The following is a 15,155-nucleotide window of genomic DNA, read 5'->3' as shown; positions in this document are numbered from 1 at the left end:
GAGCCATCAGCCCAGAGCCTGACGCGGGGCTCGAACTCACGGACCGCGAGATCGTGACCTGGCTGAAGTCGGACGCTTAACCAACTGCGACACCCAGGCGCCCCTGGGCTTGGGTTTTTAAGAAGCGCTTTCTTACGCCATAAACAAAAATAAATTCAAAATGGATGACCTAAATGTGAGACCTCAATTGAGACAGGAAATCATAACACAGGCAGCAACCTCTTTGACCTCGGCCGTGGCAACTTACTAGACTTGTTGACAGAGGCCAGGGAAACAAAAACAAAAATCAGCTACTGGGACCTCATCCAGATAAAGAGCTTCTGCACAGTGAAGGAAACAATCAACAACACTAAAAGGCAGTCTACGGAATGGGAGAAGATATTTGCTCACGACATATCTGATAAAGGGTTCTCCTCCAAAATCTATAAAGAACTTATCAAATTCAACATTCCGAAACCAAACAATCCAGCGAAGAAACGAGAAGACATGAATAGGTGTTTCTCCAAAGAAGATGTCCAGATGGCCGACAGACACATGAAAAGCTGCTCAGCATCACTCATCATCGGGGAAACACAAATCAAAACCATAATGAGATACCACCTCACATCTGTCAGAATGGCTCACATTAACGACTCAAGAAACGGTAGATGTTGGCGAGGATGCGGAGAAAGAGGATCTCTTTTGCACTGTTGGTGGCAATGCAAGCGGGTGCGGCCGCTCTGGAACACAGTGTAGAGATTCCTCAAAAAGTTAAAAAGAGAACTGCCGTAAGACCCAGCAATTGCACTGCTAAGTATTTACCGGAAGGAGACAAAATTATAGATTTGAAAGGGTAAATGCACCCCAACGTTTATAGCAGCATTATCAACAATAGCCAAAGCACGGAGAGAGCTCAAATGTCCACCGATGGATGAATGGATGAAGAGGCAGTGCGCGCGCGCGCGCACACACACACGCGCGCGCACACACACACACACACACACACAGAGGAATATTACTCAGCCATCAAAAAGAATGAAATCTTGCCATTTACAATAATGTGGATGGAGCTAGAATATATTATGCTAGTGAAATAAGTCAGAGAAAGGCAGATACCGTGCGATTTCACTCATATGTGGAACTTAAGAAGCGAAACAGATGAACACAGGGCAAGGGAGAAAAAAAAGGGGGACACACACCATACGAGACTCTTAATGACAGAGAACAAACTGAGTGTTGACGGAGGTGGGGGGGGGGATGGGCTAGATGAGGGATGGGTATTAAGGAGGGCAACTGTTGGGATGAGCACTGGGTGTTGTACGTAAGTGATGAGTCCCTGAATTCTACTCCTCCGACCGATACCGCGCTATATGTTAACCAACTAGAATTTAAATAAAAATTTGAAAAGAACAAAAAATAAATTCACTTGTTCAAAAAAAAAAAAAAAGAATCTTCGTCCTAGAGAATGATGGAAACCACAGGAAGAGAACCATCCACAAACCAGCGATGTTCACGCCGGACCGTTGCGTGAGCGAGTCATACGTTTCGGTGGTGTTGAGCCGCATGCCTCGTGGGCTTATCTGTGACCGCAGCCTCGCCCTGGCCACCCTGAGCAGTACACCAGGTCGGTCGGTCGGGAATTCTGTTACCTGCGGTTAGAGGGACTCTAAGGGACCCATAGGGTGGGCGGGCGGCGGGGGTGGGGGGGGTCTGGCCAATAGAAAAATGGGAGTGGCCCCGGCTCTAACTGCTCATGGTTCCCAGGAGATACTCACGGTTAAGCCACTTGGTGCTGGGGCTCCACTCGCTCCAGGTGCTGTTGTAGCTCTGAGCCCAGGCCCTCACGCGTGCGCTGTAGGAAGCCCCAGACTTCAGGGTGCCGGCTGCCACGCGGAGGGTGGGCCCCATGTAGGTCACATTATAGATTCTGGACTGGTAGACGAAAGGGACACGTTAACGCGCCAGCTCGGGGCAAAGGAGGTACCGGCTCCCACCCTGGCTGCTGTCCTCGGCTGACCCCCCGCAGTGTCGAAGGGCCACCAGCCTCGGTGTTTGGTTGCTCCTCCAATTCAGGCCTGTGGCTGCCACCTCCACAACCGTGACCAGAGTCAGGCGGGAGGGGTCAGGGAATGCCCTCCCCCCACCCCCGGCCCCGGCGCCCTGACGATCCGCCATACAGCATGACTGGGGCCAGCCGATTAAGCTTTGAGTTGTAATTTCCTCCTCTGTAAAACGAGGGTAGGAGTCCCTACTGCCACTTTTTAGCTGTGTGACCCTAGGTGAGTCGCATAACCTCTCTGGACCTTGACATCCTTCTTCCGCAAAATGGTAATAAATAATAAATAACGATTTATCTTTTATTAATGATCGTTATTAACAATGATTTATTTATTTTATTATGATTTATTTATTCCTGGCACGCAGGAAGCATGAGAGTGACCTTTCTACAGCACAGATAAGGTCCCCAGTGTCTCTCTCTCTCTCTTTCTCTCTCCTTTGTGGGCTCTCTGGAGCCTTCATAGTCAAGCCCAAACTCTGGCCTAGAATCTCAGCCCTGCTCCCACTGCTGGGAAGGGACTTCTAAGACCTGTTATCAAGTGGAAAAGGTAAATGAAAAGTAGTATGTGTTGACTACTGCTTTTTATGTTTAAAAAAAGGGGGGGCGCCTGGGTGGCTCAGTCGGTTAAGCATCCAACTTTTGATTTTTGCTCTGGTCATGCTCTCACGGTTCATGAGTTTGAGCCCCACAAGGGGCTCTGTGCTGAGGGTGTGGAGATTGGGATTTTCTCTCTCTCTGTGCACTCTCTCAAAATAAATAAGTAAATAAACTTTAAAAAAAAAAAAAAAGACAGACTCTGGGATGGCCCTGCGATCCCCCACCCTGTATCACGCCCCTGTGTAATCCCCTCTTCTTGAGTGTGGCCAGGGCTTGCGACCCACAATGGGATTATATTCTGTAAGGCTATATAATTCCAACTTGCTAGGAGACTCTTTCCTTTGCTGGCTTTGAGAAGACAACAGGGAAGGAACTGAGGGCAGCCTCCCACGAAGGGCCAGCGAGAACCTGAGGCCCTCAGTCCAGCAGCCCGTAAGAAACAATGCTGCCAACACCATAGCAGCTGGGGAGTGATCTTCCCCAGTCAAGCCTCAGATGAGACCGCAGCCCCAGCTGAGTCCTTGACTGTGCCCTGGGGAGAGCTGGAGCTGTAAGCCACCCCCAGACTCCTGGCCCCCAGAAATGTGGGTCAATAAAATGTGTGCTGTTTAAAGTCGCTACACTGGGGCACCTGGATGCCTCAGCTGGTTAAGTGCCTGACTTTGGCTCAGCTCACGATCTCTTGGTTCGTGAGTTCAAACCCCACACCGGGCTCTGTGCCTCCAGCTTGGAGCCTGGAGCCTGCTTCGAATTCTGTGTCTCCCTCTCTCTTTCTCTGTCTGCCCCTCCCCTGCTCATGCTCTGTCTCTGTCTCTCTCAAAAAGAAATAATAACATTAAAAAAAATAAAGCAGCTACATTGGTGGTGATGTTATTACATAGCAAGAGAAAACTGACACGGCAGTGCATGAACACATGTTTCACGCTTGCTTGTACAGGTACACACTCTCTGGAAGGACACAACAGCCTTCCCGACCTCTCCTGGCTCTAACCTGGCCTTCCCCTCCTGGCAGGAGACGGGAGCAGTCAGTCTCCGGGGGTTGGGGTCACACGAGAAACATATTACCATTCTAAGTGCTTTCAAGGCATCTGGCTTTTTTACTACACGTAAATATTACTTGTGTTTAAAAACCTTTAAGACGCGAAATGAAATCTGTGCTCAGGATCGATCTGACGACAGGGGAGCAGCCTGAATCCTCTGCCCGCGGCTCCTCTCCCTGCCAGGTCCGTCCCTTTGCAGCCCTGCTTCCACTCACGGGTTGGAGCAGAGGTCAAGGAGAGAGTTATGGGAGGAAGCGAGGGCAGAAGACAAGGACACTCACTCACAGCCCTATTTTCTCTCTAAATATGAGTAAGCAGGAAGCAACAGCTGGACCTAGGTTGCCAAAGGAATCGTATACCCCAGGAAGGAGTGGGGGGTGGGGGTGGGAAAGGTTTTACCAAGAAACAGAACAGAAATTGGGGATTCCCAGGAAACACTTGTGGCTTGTTGTTGTTGTTGTTGTTGAAGTTGTTGTTTGGGCAAAAAGGGCCAAGTGTTTGGGAGGCCGCCCCTGAGAGAAGGATCCAAGGGAGAGGAAACAGCACTGGCTCTGGAGTTCAAATCCTGGCTTCCCAGCCCGGCTCTGCCTTTTCCAGCCGGGGGGCCCTGGGCAAGCCATTCCACCTCTCAGGCCTCAGTTTCCCCATCACTAAAATGGAGAGACCAACACCCTCCCACGTGCAGGGCTGTGTTGTGCCTCGCACATTTCAGGCACACAAGCAACGGTAACCGTTCACGATCCTGAACGGACTGGTGGCCTCCTTTTCTGCTGTTTCACTGCACTCACTGCCACATCTCCGTGATCCCCAGACACGCCATGAATCTTCATATCCCCCAAGCCTTTGTTCACGTGGTTCCCTCTGCCTGGCCTCCTACTCTTCCCTTCCTTCCCCGTCTAGAAAACTCTTCTACGTCCTCCAATGCCCGGGCCAAAACTCCACCTCCGTTATGGACCTCTGTCCAGAGATCATCCAGGACAATAGGTAGCTCCACTCCCCAAATTCCACTTCTAAGGTGTCTTCTAGAACTGATCCCATCTATGTCATCCACGGGGAACACAGTTGCTCATATTCTTTTCACTCTGTATGGTGACAGATGGTAACCAGACTTACTGTGGGTGATCATTTTGCAATGTGTACAAAATGTCAAATCACTACGCTGGGGTGCACCTGAAACTATTGCAATATCGTATGTCAATTATACCTCGAAAAACAGAAAAACAAAAAAATCGGTCCCACCCAATCTGAGCTATAGCTGGCGTCTGCAATATGGTAGCAAACAGGGCCGGACGCCCATCTTTGCCGTTGGAGACACGTCCTCAAAGCTCAGGGCAGGTAAGCCTCTGACTCCAGCTCCAGGGTTCATCCTCATTGGCCAGGACCAGTTGTGCCCACCCCGTTCTCTGGCCTGTGATTGGTTAGAGATCAACTCCGGCCAATGAGGAGTGAGGGGACTTCTACAGGCTGGGTCCAGCCCTGGGAAAGGGAGAGATGGGCGAGGGGTGTCCCCGTGGCGTCTGCCCCACCGACAAGGGAAGCTGAGCCAGGAATTCTGAGGCTCCGGGCAGCGCCCAGCACGCCCATGACAACTGAGCCACAGCTCGGGTACACTGATTGATTCTACCTGCTGGTTGGGAGTCCAGGGCCAGGTCCCAAGGCTGGCTGTTACAGCCAGCCCTGTCCCCGCTTCCCCTTCCCCGGAGTTTGCTCCGGGGAGCCACCCCTCCCTCCTTCCCAGCCCTCGTGGCTTGGGTGGAACTGACCACACCTGCGCTCCAGAGGTGGGCGTGTGACTCACCTCTGGCCCATCAGAGCACAGTACGAGCACCCTCCTTCCTGCCCACAGCCTGGGCCAGGGTCAGAGATGTGCAAGTGATCCGAGCCAGGCAACCGAGCGTCGGCCCCAGAACTTCTACCGGGACTAATTAAAAGTGGGACTCTCCCACTGTGGCGTTGGCACGGAGCCCCGGAGGCGCTGGGGGGGGGGGGGGGGCATGCTGGCCACCACCTAAAAATGAACCTAACCCAGGATAAAGCCGGGCCGAGGGAGGGACAGATTCGGGAACCTGGATGCAGCCACGATAAGCAAATGAAGAACACTTCTCTCCCCTCCGGACTTCACCCCTCTGAAGCCCTGCACAGGCTCAGCACGTGGGGAGGGGATTCACCTACGAAACGGGATCCGCCTATCTCTTTCGGCATCAGAGCAGCCTTGCCAGTGCGTTCTGAGCCTCCGCTGTCACACCCCGGCCCCTCCATCCCTGCTCCCACCTGCGCCGTGGCCCGGTGCCAAGGGGGAAACCACAGCTGAGAAACCGAGAGATGTAAGCCAATACCCGCCCCCTCCCTGGCTTAGGTGGGAAGGACAGGAAGCAGCGCAGAAGCTGATGTGAGAGCGCGAGACGAGTGGGGCCTGCTCCCTGGCAGCGGAAGCCAGGCCAGCCTGGGTCTCAGGACACAGGACACGGGGCGTGGCTCCGAAGAGGCCCTCGGCGACGCTGACGTAGCGAGTTCTAGAGCAAGGTGTGGGAGGCCAAGGCCGCCGGGGCTTTCCAAGGCCTGCGGCGCCCCGGCGAAAAGGAGAACAGAGCTTACGACACATTTAGAGCCAGGCCGGGGGAGCCTGTGTCACACGCTTGGCGCCCCAAGAGCTGATGGAGCGGGGACGCTTATCCTCCCCATGTCACAGAGGGGGAAACCGGGGCCCCAGGAGGTTAAGCGACAGGGCTAGGGCCCCGCAGCCGGGCGGCGGAAACAGGTATCGGGGGCCTGCTCTGTGGGAGGCCGGGGCCCAGGGTGCTCAGATGTGCCTCCCGTGGGGAAGCCTGAGGGGAAGACATGGGTGGCAGGAAATGATCCCCAGCCCCGCCTAAAACTAAACTCGGAGGCCAAGCCAGCCCGTGTGCAGGCCCCTGCCAGTACTGACCCGATGGTTTGCTGCCAATCAGCTCTCCCTTTTCAAAACCGTCAACGCGTCATTTAAGAAGGAAACTCACAATCAGTGCTGTGATTGCAAACCAGGTGTCAGCCTCCATCGGCTGCCCCTAGAAGTAAGTGCTATGAGGACCCAGCGACAGCATGAGATGACGGCACACTGGGAACCAGGCACACAGCGGGGGCGGGGTGCACGGAGCCAGGGTGGAAGTCGGGCTCCAGGGGCCCCAGTCTCCACCCGCCTGAGTCCCAAGAGGTGGCAGAGAAACCCCGAGGCGCACACACTCACATCCGTGGGGTCGTCTTCACTCGAGATGTTGACCATGTAGGTGAGCTCGGCGTGCAGGTGGTTCTCAGGGGGGTAAGGGTTGCTCCACCTCAGCAGCCACGTGTGGGAGACGTTGGGGTGAACCGTGAGGTTTCCGGGAGCCCTGGGTTTCACTGTGGAGAAGCAGTGGCTGGTGAGGCGCTTGTCCAGGTGCGGGGAACAGAAGGGTCCACAGGGCACGGGTCATTTAGATGCTCTCGGTCGAGCACACCTCCGTAGCACATTTACGGAATAGCGTGTGGATATCGTCTCAGCGGAGAATGACCGTCATCATACTGACTACAATGTCGCTAAAACTCCGCTTCACACGAGTGGGGACTAAGCAACTTTCTACAGTGAGTGCAGGAAGCATAGGGCAAAGGAACCCAAAATGTGGCTTTTTCACTTCGGTTCCTTCACACTTGGGGCCACATCTATGCGCTGTGTTATGACTCAGAGTTTTTGTTGATCTTGACCCGCGTGTTTTAAAACTCAGTCTCCTTTTAAGCAATCCTATCCAGGAGATTACAGGTATATAAAGTCGGCCCACCCGTGCAGAAACGATTTTAACTCATGGGTTCGTTCTTGGGTCTGTCTCAACAACCTCCCCCTGACCGTGGGCGGTAACTGCTGAGCTGTAAGCTCGGCGATACTCTTGCAAGAACATTCCTCTGCAGCTTTGCGGCCGTGTGACCCGGGGCAGGTTACGCGCCTCCTCCGTATTATACCCGATCGTAAAACGGGGATAGCTCTCTTCTGGAAAAGGAGGCCCAGAGAGGTGATGTGACTTGCCCAAGGTCACACAGCAATAAATGATGTCCGAACCTCCCGTCCCTGTACCGCGGCAGAATCGTGGTGAATTGCTGCGGGGACTCTGGCTACCAGGATGAACTCAGACTTCTGAGGTCAGACTGTCCGAAGAAGCAGCAGCTCACCAGTCCACACAGCGGGGAAGGAAGGTTCCCAGCTCAGTCTGTGGTCTACAGCGATGCCTTCTATTAAGCACGCCTCATCTCAGCACCCCAGGCTGGGCACTTACATTCAGGCGGCCGAGACGCGTAGACTGAAGGGGACCTGACGTCCTAGGCAGCCCAGCCCCATTTCAAAGACGGGAAGCCGGAGCCCAGAAAGGGTTAAAAATCCCGTCACGTCTGGGGACGCGCAGAAGACTGCTTGCGCCTCCCTCCCCCGCGTGGAGCCTGCCGCCCCCCCCCCCACCGCCCCAGAGCCCAGCCGGGGTTGGGGGTCCGGGAAGCCCACCCCGCGCCCCTCACCGTGACTGCTGGGCTTGAAGGAGCCGCTCCACAGCAGCTGCGTCCCCGCCCACAGATGCAGCTGATACACGTCCGCGTCAACCAAGTCGTCCATCAGCATGCTGCACGCACACGCCGCGCCTTCTCCGTTCTCAGGGACACACGTGCGGTTTCTGCAGACACGGGTGTCGCGTTCAGGCCGGCTGTGACCCACGGGCATCCCTGGAACGTGCCTCAAGGAACACGCGCTTGGAGGGCCACGCTGTGTGTGTCTCAGCCATTCAAGTCTGCTCTCCTAGCACAAAAGCAGCCACGGGGAATGCAGGAGCGAACGGGCGTGGCTGTGTGCCAATAAAACTTTATTTACAAAAGCAGCTGGTGGGCCAGATGCGGACCTCAGGCCGTAGTCTGCAGAGCCCTGGTGTAGGCCAGCGTACCACATTTAGAAGCAGAGCCCGTCTGCCTTGGTAGGTAGGGGAAGGCCTCTGGCAACGTACCCTGCACTCTGGGGTGGGCACACCCCAAAATGCCCCCGTGACTGCATGCCTCGTGTACCCAGCCGCACCCTCAGCGCCGCCTGGAAGAGCACCCCATGTGCCACGGCTGTCCCGGTGACCCACCCGAACAACATACCCCAGGCTCCACGGTCCCCCAAAGAACACCGTGGACTCCACCGCTAACGTGCCCAAACAAGCGGTCTAGCCAGCGGTTCTCAAAGCGGGGTCCAGGGGGGGTCACGAGGTCAAACTCTTTTCATAATACCAAGAGGCCGTGTGCCATTCTCCACTGTTTCTTACAAGCGTAAGGTGGAATCTTCCAGACGCTACACAGCGCGCGATCATTGCTCCGATGGCTTAGCTAATGTGGACCCGCGTGCTGTTGTGACCTAGTATCTCTGTTTTAATTACTAACAGGGTAAATAGCAATATTACGAGCCACTGAGACAAAAGCTTTGGTCTAACTTTGAAGCAGACGAACAAACCCCGGGACTCCAAAGTCTAGTCCAACATTCCACCACACCCACATGCCACGCGCCTCAGTGACAGTGCACTTAGAGCATCGTGACATGCCCACTGAGCCCCAGGGCTCCTCCCTTTTTTTTTTTATAACGTTTATCCATGTTTGAGAGAGAGAGACAAAGAGACAGAGCGCGAGAGAGGGAGACATAGAGAGAGAGAGGGAGACGCAGAATCTGAAATGGGCTCCAGGCTCTGAGCCGTGAGCACAGAGCCCGACGCGGGGCTCGAACCCACACACCGCGAGATCATACCTGAGCTGACCGACCGAGCCACCCAGGCACCCCAGGGGTGCCTCACTTCGAACACCACACTCAGTCAGCTGCGGGGAACCCCATTCGGCACCCCGCGCTCCAGGGCACCACCGGGACCAAATGAACTCCTGGGGTGAACGCTCTGGGTGCAGCCTCCCCCAGATCCCAGCTCCACTCGTGGCTTACTCGGACCCCATGAAGTTCAGCTGGTAGGACAGGCGGAGCTCAGCGCTGCAGTTCGTGGGCGCATCCATGTTCCACTGGCAGACGGAGGTGCTGAAGTAGTCGGAGAAGCAGGTGGGCGCACGCAGGACCCTGACGCTCCCTGGGGAGACACAGGAGCGCGGTGTGCGGCCGGAGCCAGACAGCAAGGGGCACGTGCAGCAGCGGGACAAGCAGGAAAGCAGGACAAGCGGGACCGAGGGGCCAATGCCACGCAAGGGAACCACAGTCCCAGGCACGGTTGTGGGCCAGCGTCCGGGGAGCTGGGGGCAGGATGGGGCTCTGCAGCATCCCGGCTGGCATGGGGGCGATTCCCGATGTCGAAGAATGCCCCCCGCGGCAGGCCTACCTTGCCTCATGGCACCTCCACTGCTTGCCCTTGGCCAGATTAAAGGACGTTTCTAATCTACGGAATTTCTAGTCTTTTCCATCACCACGGGCGTCTGCTCCAGAGCCGTGTGAGCAGGAGGAGGGCTGCCGTCCATTTGCCCGCTCCCGGACCCCATCCGTTTTGCACCCCTCTCTGGCTCAGGTGGCTGACCGCCATGGTCTTGGCACTCAGTGCCCCTGTCCTCTGGCTGCCGGTTGGGTTCAGCCAATGTCAAGGGCAGCATGAAAGGCTGGGGTATTTCTTCCCACTGGCCAGTGGCAGAGCTGGGGTGTGAACCCGGCAGGGCGCGTACTGGGTTTGCCAAATCGTTCGAGAGCCCGACAACAGACAGGCAGGTGCCTTCTCACTCTGATGCCCAGCACCAGCCTCCACAGTGGATACGTTTGCACACGCTCGCCGGATAAAGGCCTTAACGTGTCAGGCAGAGTCTTAGATATCTAATAAAGATCTCAAACTCACCTCGTGTCCAAAACTAACGTCCGATTCCCCACCCCCCGGCAAAAACGGGCCCCGGACTCGGTTCTGTGCTGTGTTTTTCTGTCACTTTCTAACGCTCTTCACAATTGACTTATAATTAGGACCCTCTGTCACTGGCCGTCCCCCCCCCACTACAATGTAAGCTCCTCAAGGCCCGGAATCTGTGTTCCTTTCGCTGATTATCCTAGGACCCTGGCAACTAAACAGCCAAAGAACATTTGCTGAATGAATGAGTGGATGAATGAATGAGAGGTGGTGACTTACCAGAGCCTGCTGCCCACATCAGGATCAGACAGCTCACAGGGAACGTGAGCCCAGAGCAAAGCCGCCCCATTGGGAGATCCTAAGACACCTGCTGAGTGAAAGCGAGCCAGGTTAGTGCCAAGAATGAGCCCTTTGTGTTCACTAGAGCTCACCCTATATCTATCTATCTATCTATCTATCTATCTATCTATCTATCTATCTCTCTACCTATTATCATCATGAAACGGTTGTGTTTCAGATGCACAAAGCCCACAATGCTTGTCCCCAAGAGACACTTCTTGAAAAAAATCCCATGACCTGCTAAGTTGAAGCAGCCCCTTGGACTTACGGGAGACCATAATGTACATTTGTGTGTAAAGGCTCTGATAAGTCCTGCAGCAGAGAAACTCATTTTTCTTCATTTAACCCAACACTTGCCAAATTTATTTCCCTACTCAACCTTCATCTGTATGTGTGTGTATGCTAAACCCCCAATTAAACCCCCAAGAGATTTACAATTCCTTGAAATGTACTTTGCAGATGTTAATCTGTTTAGCCTTACGGGGCTGGTTCAGTAAACGGTAGACCCATGCAATGCAGTATTAGGTGGCCACTAAAAAGGATGCTGTTGAATGTGTTAGACTTACGCCAATGGCCCCAATTCTTCCCAGTCCTCCTGGATCCATGTAACCTTGCAGTGCCCACCGCCTCCTTCCCCTCCCCACTCCCCCACCCCACTGCCCCGGGGAAGGGCATTCTCCCCTGGCCTTCGAGTCTGGGCTCAACCACGTGACTAGCTCTGGCCAGGAGAATGTGAGCAAAAGGGATGCACTGAAGAAGCCTGCTTTTGCACGACCACTGTCTTAAGAACGCACGTGCCAGCCTGCTGGAGGATGTGGACGCGTAGCATTCTGCATTGGGGAACAGGCAGCCACCCCCAGTCATGCGAGCGAGAGCAGCAGATCGGCAGAACTGTGTCACCGACCCCAGGCTGACCACAGGGGCACCGGTGACAACCTCCAGCGAGGTTGGCCACGCCCAGGTAAGCCGGCTCTCCCGGACCTGAGCTAAGTAAGCCTCTCCTGCTACATGCTCCTGGGGTTTTGTGCTTGATTGCCATCCTCCGTCCAGTTGTTCCCCACCACCTGGACTTCTAACCCCATAGATGACCTCTGTGTTTTGTGTTTCAGATAAATGGGATCGTACACTGCCCCTGTTGTGTTAGATGCATCCCATATAACACATGACTGAGGAATAGAAGTCAGCAAGCACAGACACCCAAAAAGAAAGCACAGTTCAAATCCCTCCAAATCACAAGGCCACGTACACATTCGTATCAACTCTTCCAGATTTGTATCTGTACAGACAGGGAGATAAGTACGAATTTTGTTTCCCCAACTAGCAGCACCCTCTTCCTACTGAAACTTAAATTTTAAGCTTAATATATCGTTAAATATCATTCCATAGCACTATAGATTCAAAGCATCGAACTAGTGGGATCTCACTGTGTGTCACTGGATTTTAGCCTTTATTGATTACTCTTACTGCTTTGTTGTTCTTTGTTTTTTGTTGTTGTTGTTGTTTTTTAATTTTTTTTAATGTTTGTTTATTTTTGAGACAGAGTGCAAGTGGGGGAGAGGCAGAGAGAGAGGGAGACACAGAATCGGAAACAGGCTCCAGGCTCTGAGCGGTCAGCACGGAGCCCGACGCGGGGCTCGAACCCACGAACTGTGAGATCACGACCCGAGCCGAAGTCAGATGCTTAACCAACTGAGCCACCCAGGCGCCCCTGTTTTGTTTTTTTAAGGTACGATATTGATCTTTTTTCCTATTACGAAAGCCACACGGGATCACCGTAGACAATTCGGAGAAGAGAGACATGCAAACGTACAACAAGAATGCCTGTAGGGGGCGCCTGGGTGGCTCCGTCAGTGAAGCCCCTGGCTGGCTCTTCACTTCCACTGGGGTCCAGGTCTCCAGGTCTGTGGGACCGAGCCCAGGTCGTGCTCTGTGCCGACAGCGCGGAACCCACCTGGGACTCTCCGTCTCCTCTCTCTGCCCCTCCCCTGCTCACAGATGCACGCTCTCTCTCTCTCAAAATTAAAAAAAGTTAATGGGGCGCCTGGGTGGCTCAGTGGGTTAAGCGTCCGACTTCAGCCAGGTCACGATCTCGCGGTCCGTGAGTTCGAGCCCCGCGTCGGGCTCTGGGCTGATGGCTCGGAGCCTGGAGCCTGCTTCCGATTCTGTGTCTCCCTCTCTCTCTGCCCCTCCCCCGTTCATGCTCGGTCTCTCTCTGTCTCAAAAATAAATAAAACGTTAAAAAAAATTTTTTTTTAAAAACTAAAAAAAACTTAAAACAAAAAAGAACGACTGTAATTCCGTCACCTGGAAAAACGCCCCTGGAGACATCTGGCATCCAAATCTAGTCCTTTCCACGCGTACCTAGTTTGACAGATCGGGCCGGTACAACGTCTTCTGTTTTGGAGCTCGTGCTTAAATCCTGCCCCCTCCCTCCTCTCCCCGCAATGGCTGTGCAGCGTATTCCTGAAGTTTTAACACCTGCTCTGTCCCTTACTCGTTATGAACCTTGAGCAAACCGCTTAACCCCTCCGTGCCTCAGTTTCCCGCCCTGTGAAGTGGCGCTAGGAACGGCCCCCACCTGACCAGGGTGCTGTGGGCGCCGAATGGGCTAACACACGCAGGGTCCTCAAACAGTGACCTGAACACAGCCACGGCCCAAGGAGTCGCTTTCGTGAAGGGAAACGCTCCGGAGTGGGATCTCGCCGGGTCAAGGGGCGTGCGCTTCCCCCCAGACACTCGCGGCACGTGGCGCCCTCTAAAACGCGAGGTATGGAGGAGGCAGGTTTCCCCGGCGGCGATGCTCACAGCATCCCCTCTCCCTGTCCCCGTGCGGGTCTCCACCTCGGCGTCGCATTCAGCCAAGCGGCGGCCAGGCTTCCTCCTGGGGCTTGGGAGCTATGTGCGGTTCAAGGCGGTCCCGCGGTCATCGTCGCAGCGTGGGCCTCCTTACCTGCAACGTGCAGATGAGACGGAGCCTAACCTCGCAGAAACGAAGAGACGCGCGGACCTGAAGCCCTCCGCACGGTGTCTGTGCAGCACGGGGGGCGGGGAGGGGGGCTTTGTGTCCCTGCCGGAAGCTCCCCAGGGACTCTGGGGCCCCGCCCCCCTCTCCACCTGGCCCCAGCACCTGTGCGCGGTGCTCCCGCCACCGGCCACATCCTTGCTCCTTGCTGCTCGTGAAACACACGAAACCCATTCCCGAGTGCACACCTTCCCTCTCGCTGTCCTTTTCATTCACCTTCCCCCTCAGTCTGTCTCTGTTTTATTCATTTTATGTATTCGTTTGTTCACAATGAATAAATCACTCCTTGAGGCTCCAGTGTATATTTCGGAGAACGAGGTCACTCATTCTCCTGCAGCCACAGTGCAACCGCCAAAATCAGGACATTAACACTGACGCGTGACTGTCGGCGGGCCCGCAGACCCTGTTTCGGTCTTGCTCATTGCCTCCACAGAGCTCCTTCTTTTAAACATTTTTTTTCTTAATGTTTTTATTTATTTTTGAGACAGAGAGAGAGCATGAGCAGGGAAGGGGCACAGAGAGAGGGAGACACAGAATCGGAAGCAGCCTCCAGGCTCTGAGCCATCAGCACAGAGCCCGATGCGGGGCTCGAACTCGTGGACCGCGAGATCATGACCTGAGCCAAAGTCGGTCGCTTGACTGACTGAGCCACCCAGGTGCCCCTCCACAGAGCTCCTTCTAATGAGTCCAGGATCCGAGCAGGGAAAGTGCATGACGAGCCTGGAATCCTTGTGTCAGAGAGTAAGGACGCGCTCCAAGAATGATGGGCTCCCGTCAAAAAAAAAGACACAGGAGCCAGCTAAACCGCGTCCACCGGCCCACACGGGCACAACTGAAGCACCCCAATAAAGGTACAGTAACCAGCTGTAACCCCTGGAGTTCAATAGGGGTGCGGGAGTCTGTCCCGATTTAGATCTATACGCGGGGCAGAGAGAGCGGCTGTATTTCAGCAGGGGCAGCCTCTAAGCATCTGCCCACAAAATTCGTATTGTCTATTGACTAACGAATCAAAACGCTTGTTAACTTTACCGCATCCTATGCTTCATATACATGTGTGCGTAAAATCGGAGATGTGCAGAACCCTGGGAGGCACCACCTTCAACCAAGTGGTCAAAGGTAACATCTCCAGGAACGGGACAAAGCAGGGTCATGAGCTCTCTGAGACTATCCCCTGAGAACACAGCCTTCCTTCTCTGGCGATGCTAGGCAGCACAAATCAAGGGCACAAATCACAGGGGAGTGTCAGACAAATCTAACGGAGAAGTCCATAAAAGAACCAG

At 54.5% G+C, this 15,155-nt stretch overlaps 1 protein-coding gene across 3 annotated transcripts in view; it reads right to left on the bottom strand.

Moving 5' to 3' along the window:
• IL4R (interleukin 4 receptor) overlaps nt 1-15,155 on the bottom strand; it is a 45,850-nt gene that overhangs the window by 9,312 nt on the left and 21,383 nt on the right. The window contains exons 1-6 of one of the 3 annotated variants that reach the window (XM_040463690.1): nt 13,432-13,454; nt 10,794-10,881; nt 9,626-9,764; nt 8,191-8,342; nt 6,899-7,050; nt 1,755-1,911 (exon numbers count right to left, since the gene is read on the bottom strand). In XM_040463690.1, the coding sequence (XP_040319624.1) occupies nt 1,755-1,911; nt 6,899-7,050; nt 8,191-8,342; nt 9,626-9,764; nt 10,794-10,863 (670 nt within the window). In that variant the 5' untranslated portion in view covers nt 10,864-10,881; nt 13,432-13,454. Of the gene's footprint in view, nt 1-1,754; nt 1,912-6,898; nt 7,051-8,190; nt 8,343-9,625; nt 9,765-10,793; nt 10,885-13,431; nt 13,455-15,155 lie in introns of those variants that run through there. The other 2 variants (XM_040463688.1, XM_040463689.1) reach the window with 2 other exon arrangements.

Source organism: Herpailurus yagouaroundi, unplaced genomic scaffold (genome assembly GCF_014898765.1).
Source record: "Herpailurus yagouaroundi ecotype Mexico unplaced genomic scaffold, PumYag 410, whole genome shotgun sequence".
In the NCBI taxonomy this organism is placed as follows: Eukaryota; Metazoa; Chordata; class Mammalia; order Carnivora; family Felidae; genus Herpailurus; species Herpailurus yagouaroundi.
The sequence above is the reverse complement of the archived record's forward strand: the minus strand, read 5'-3'. Positions and strand labels throughout refer to the sequence as shown.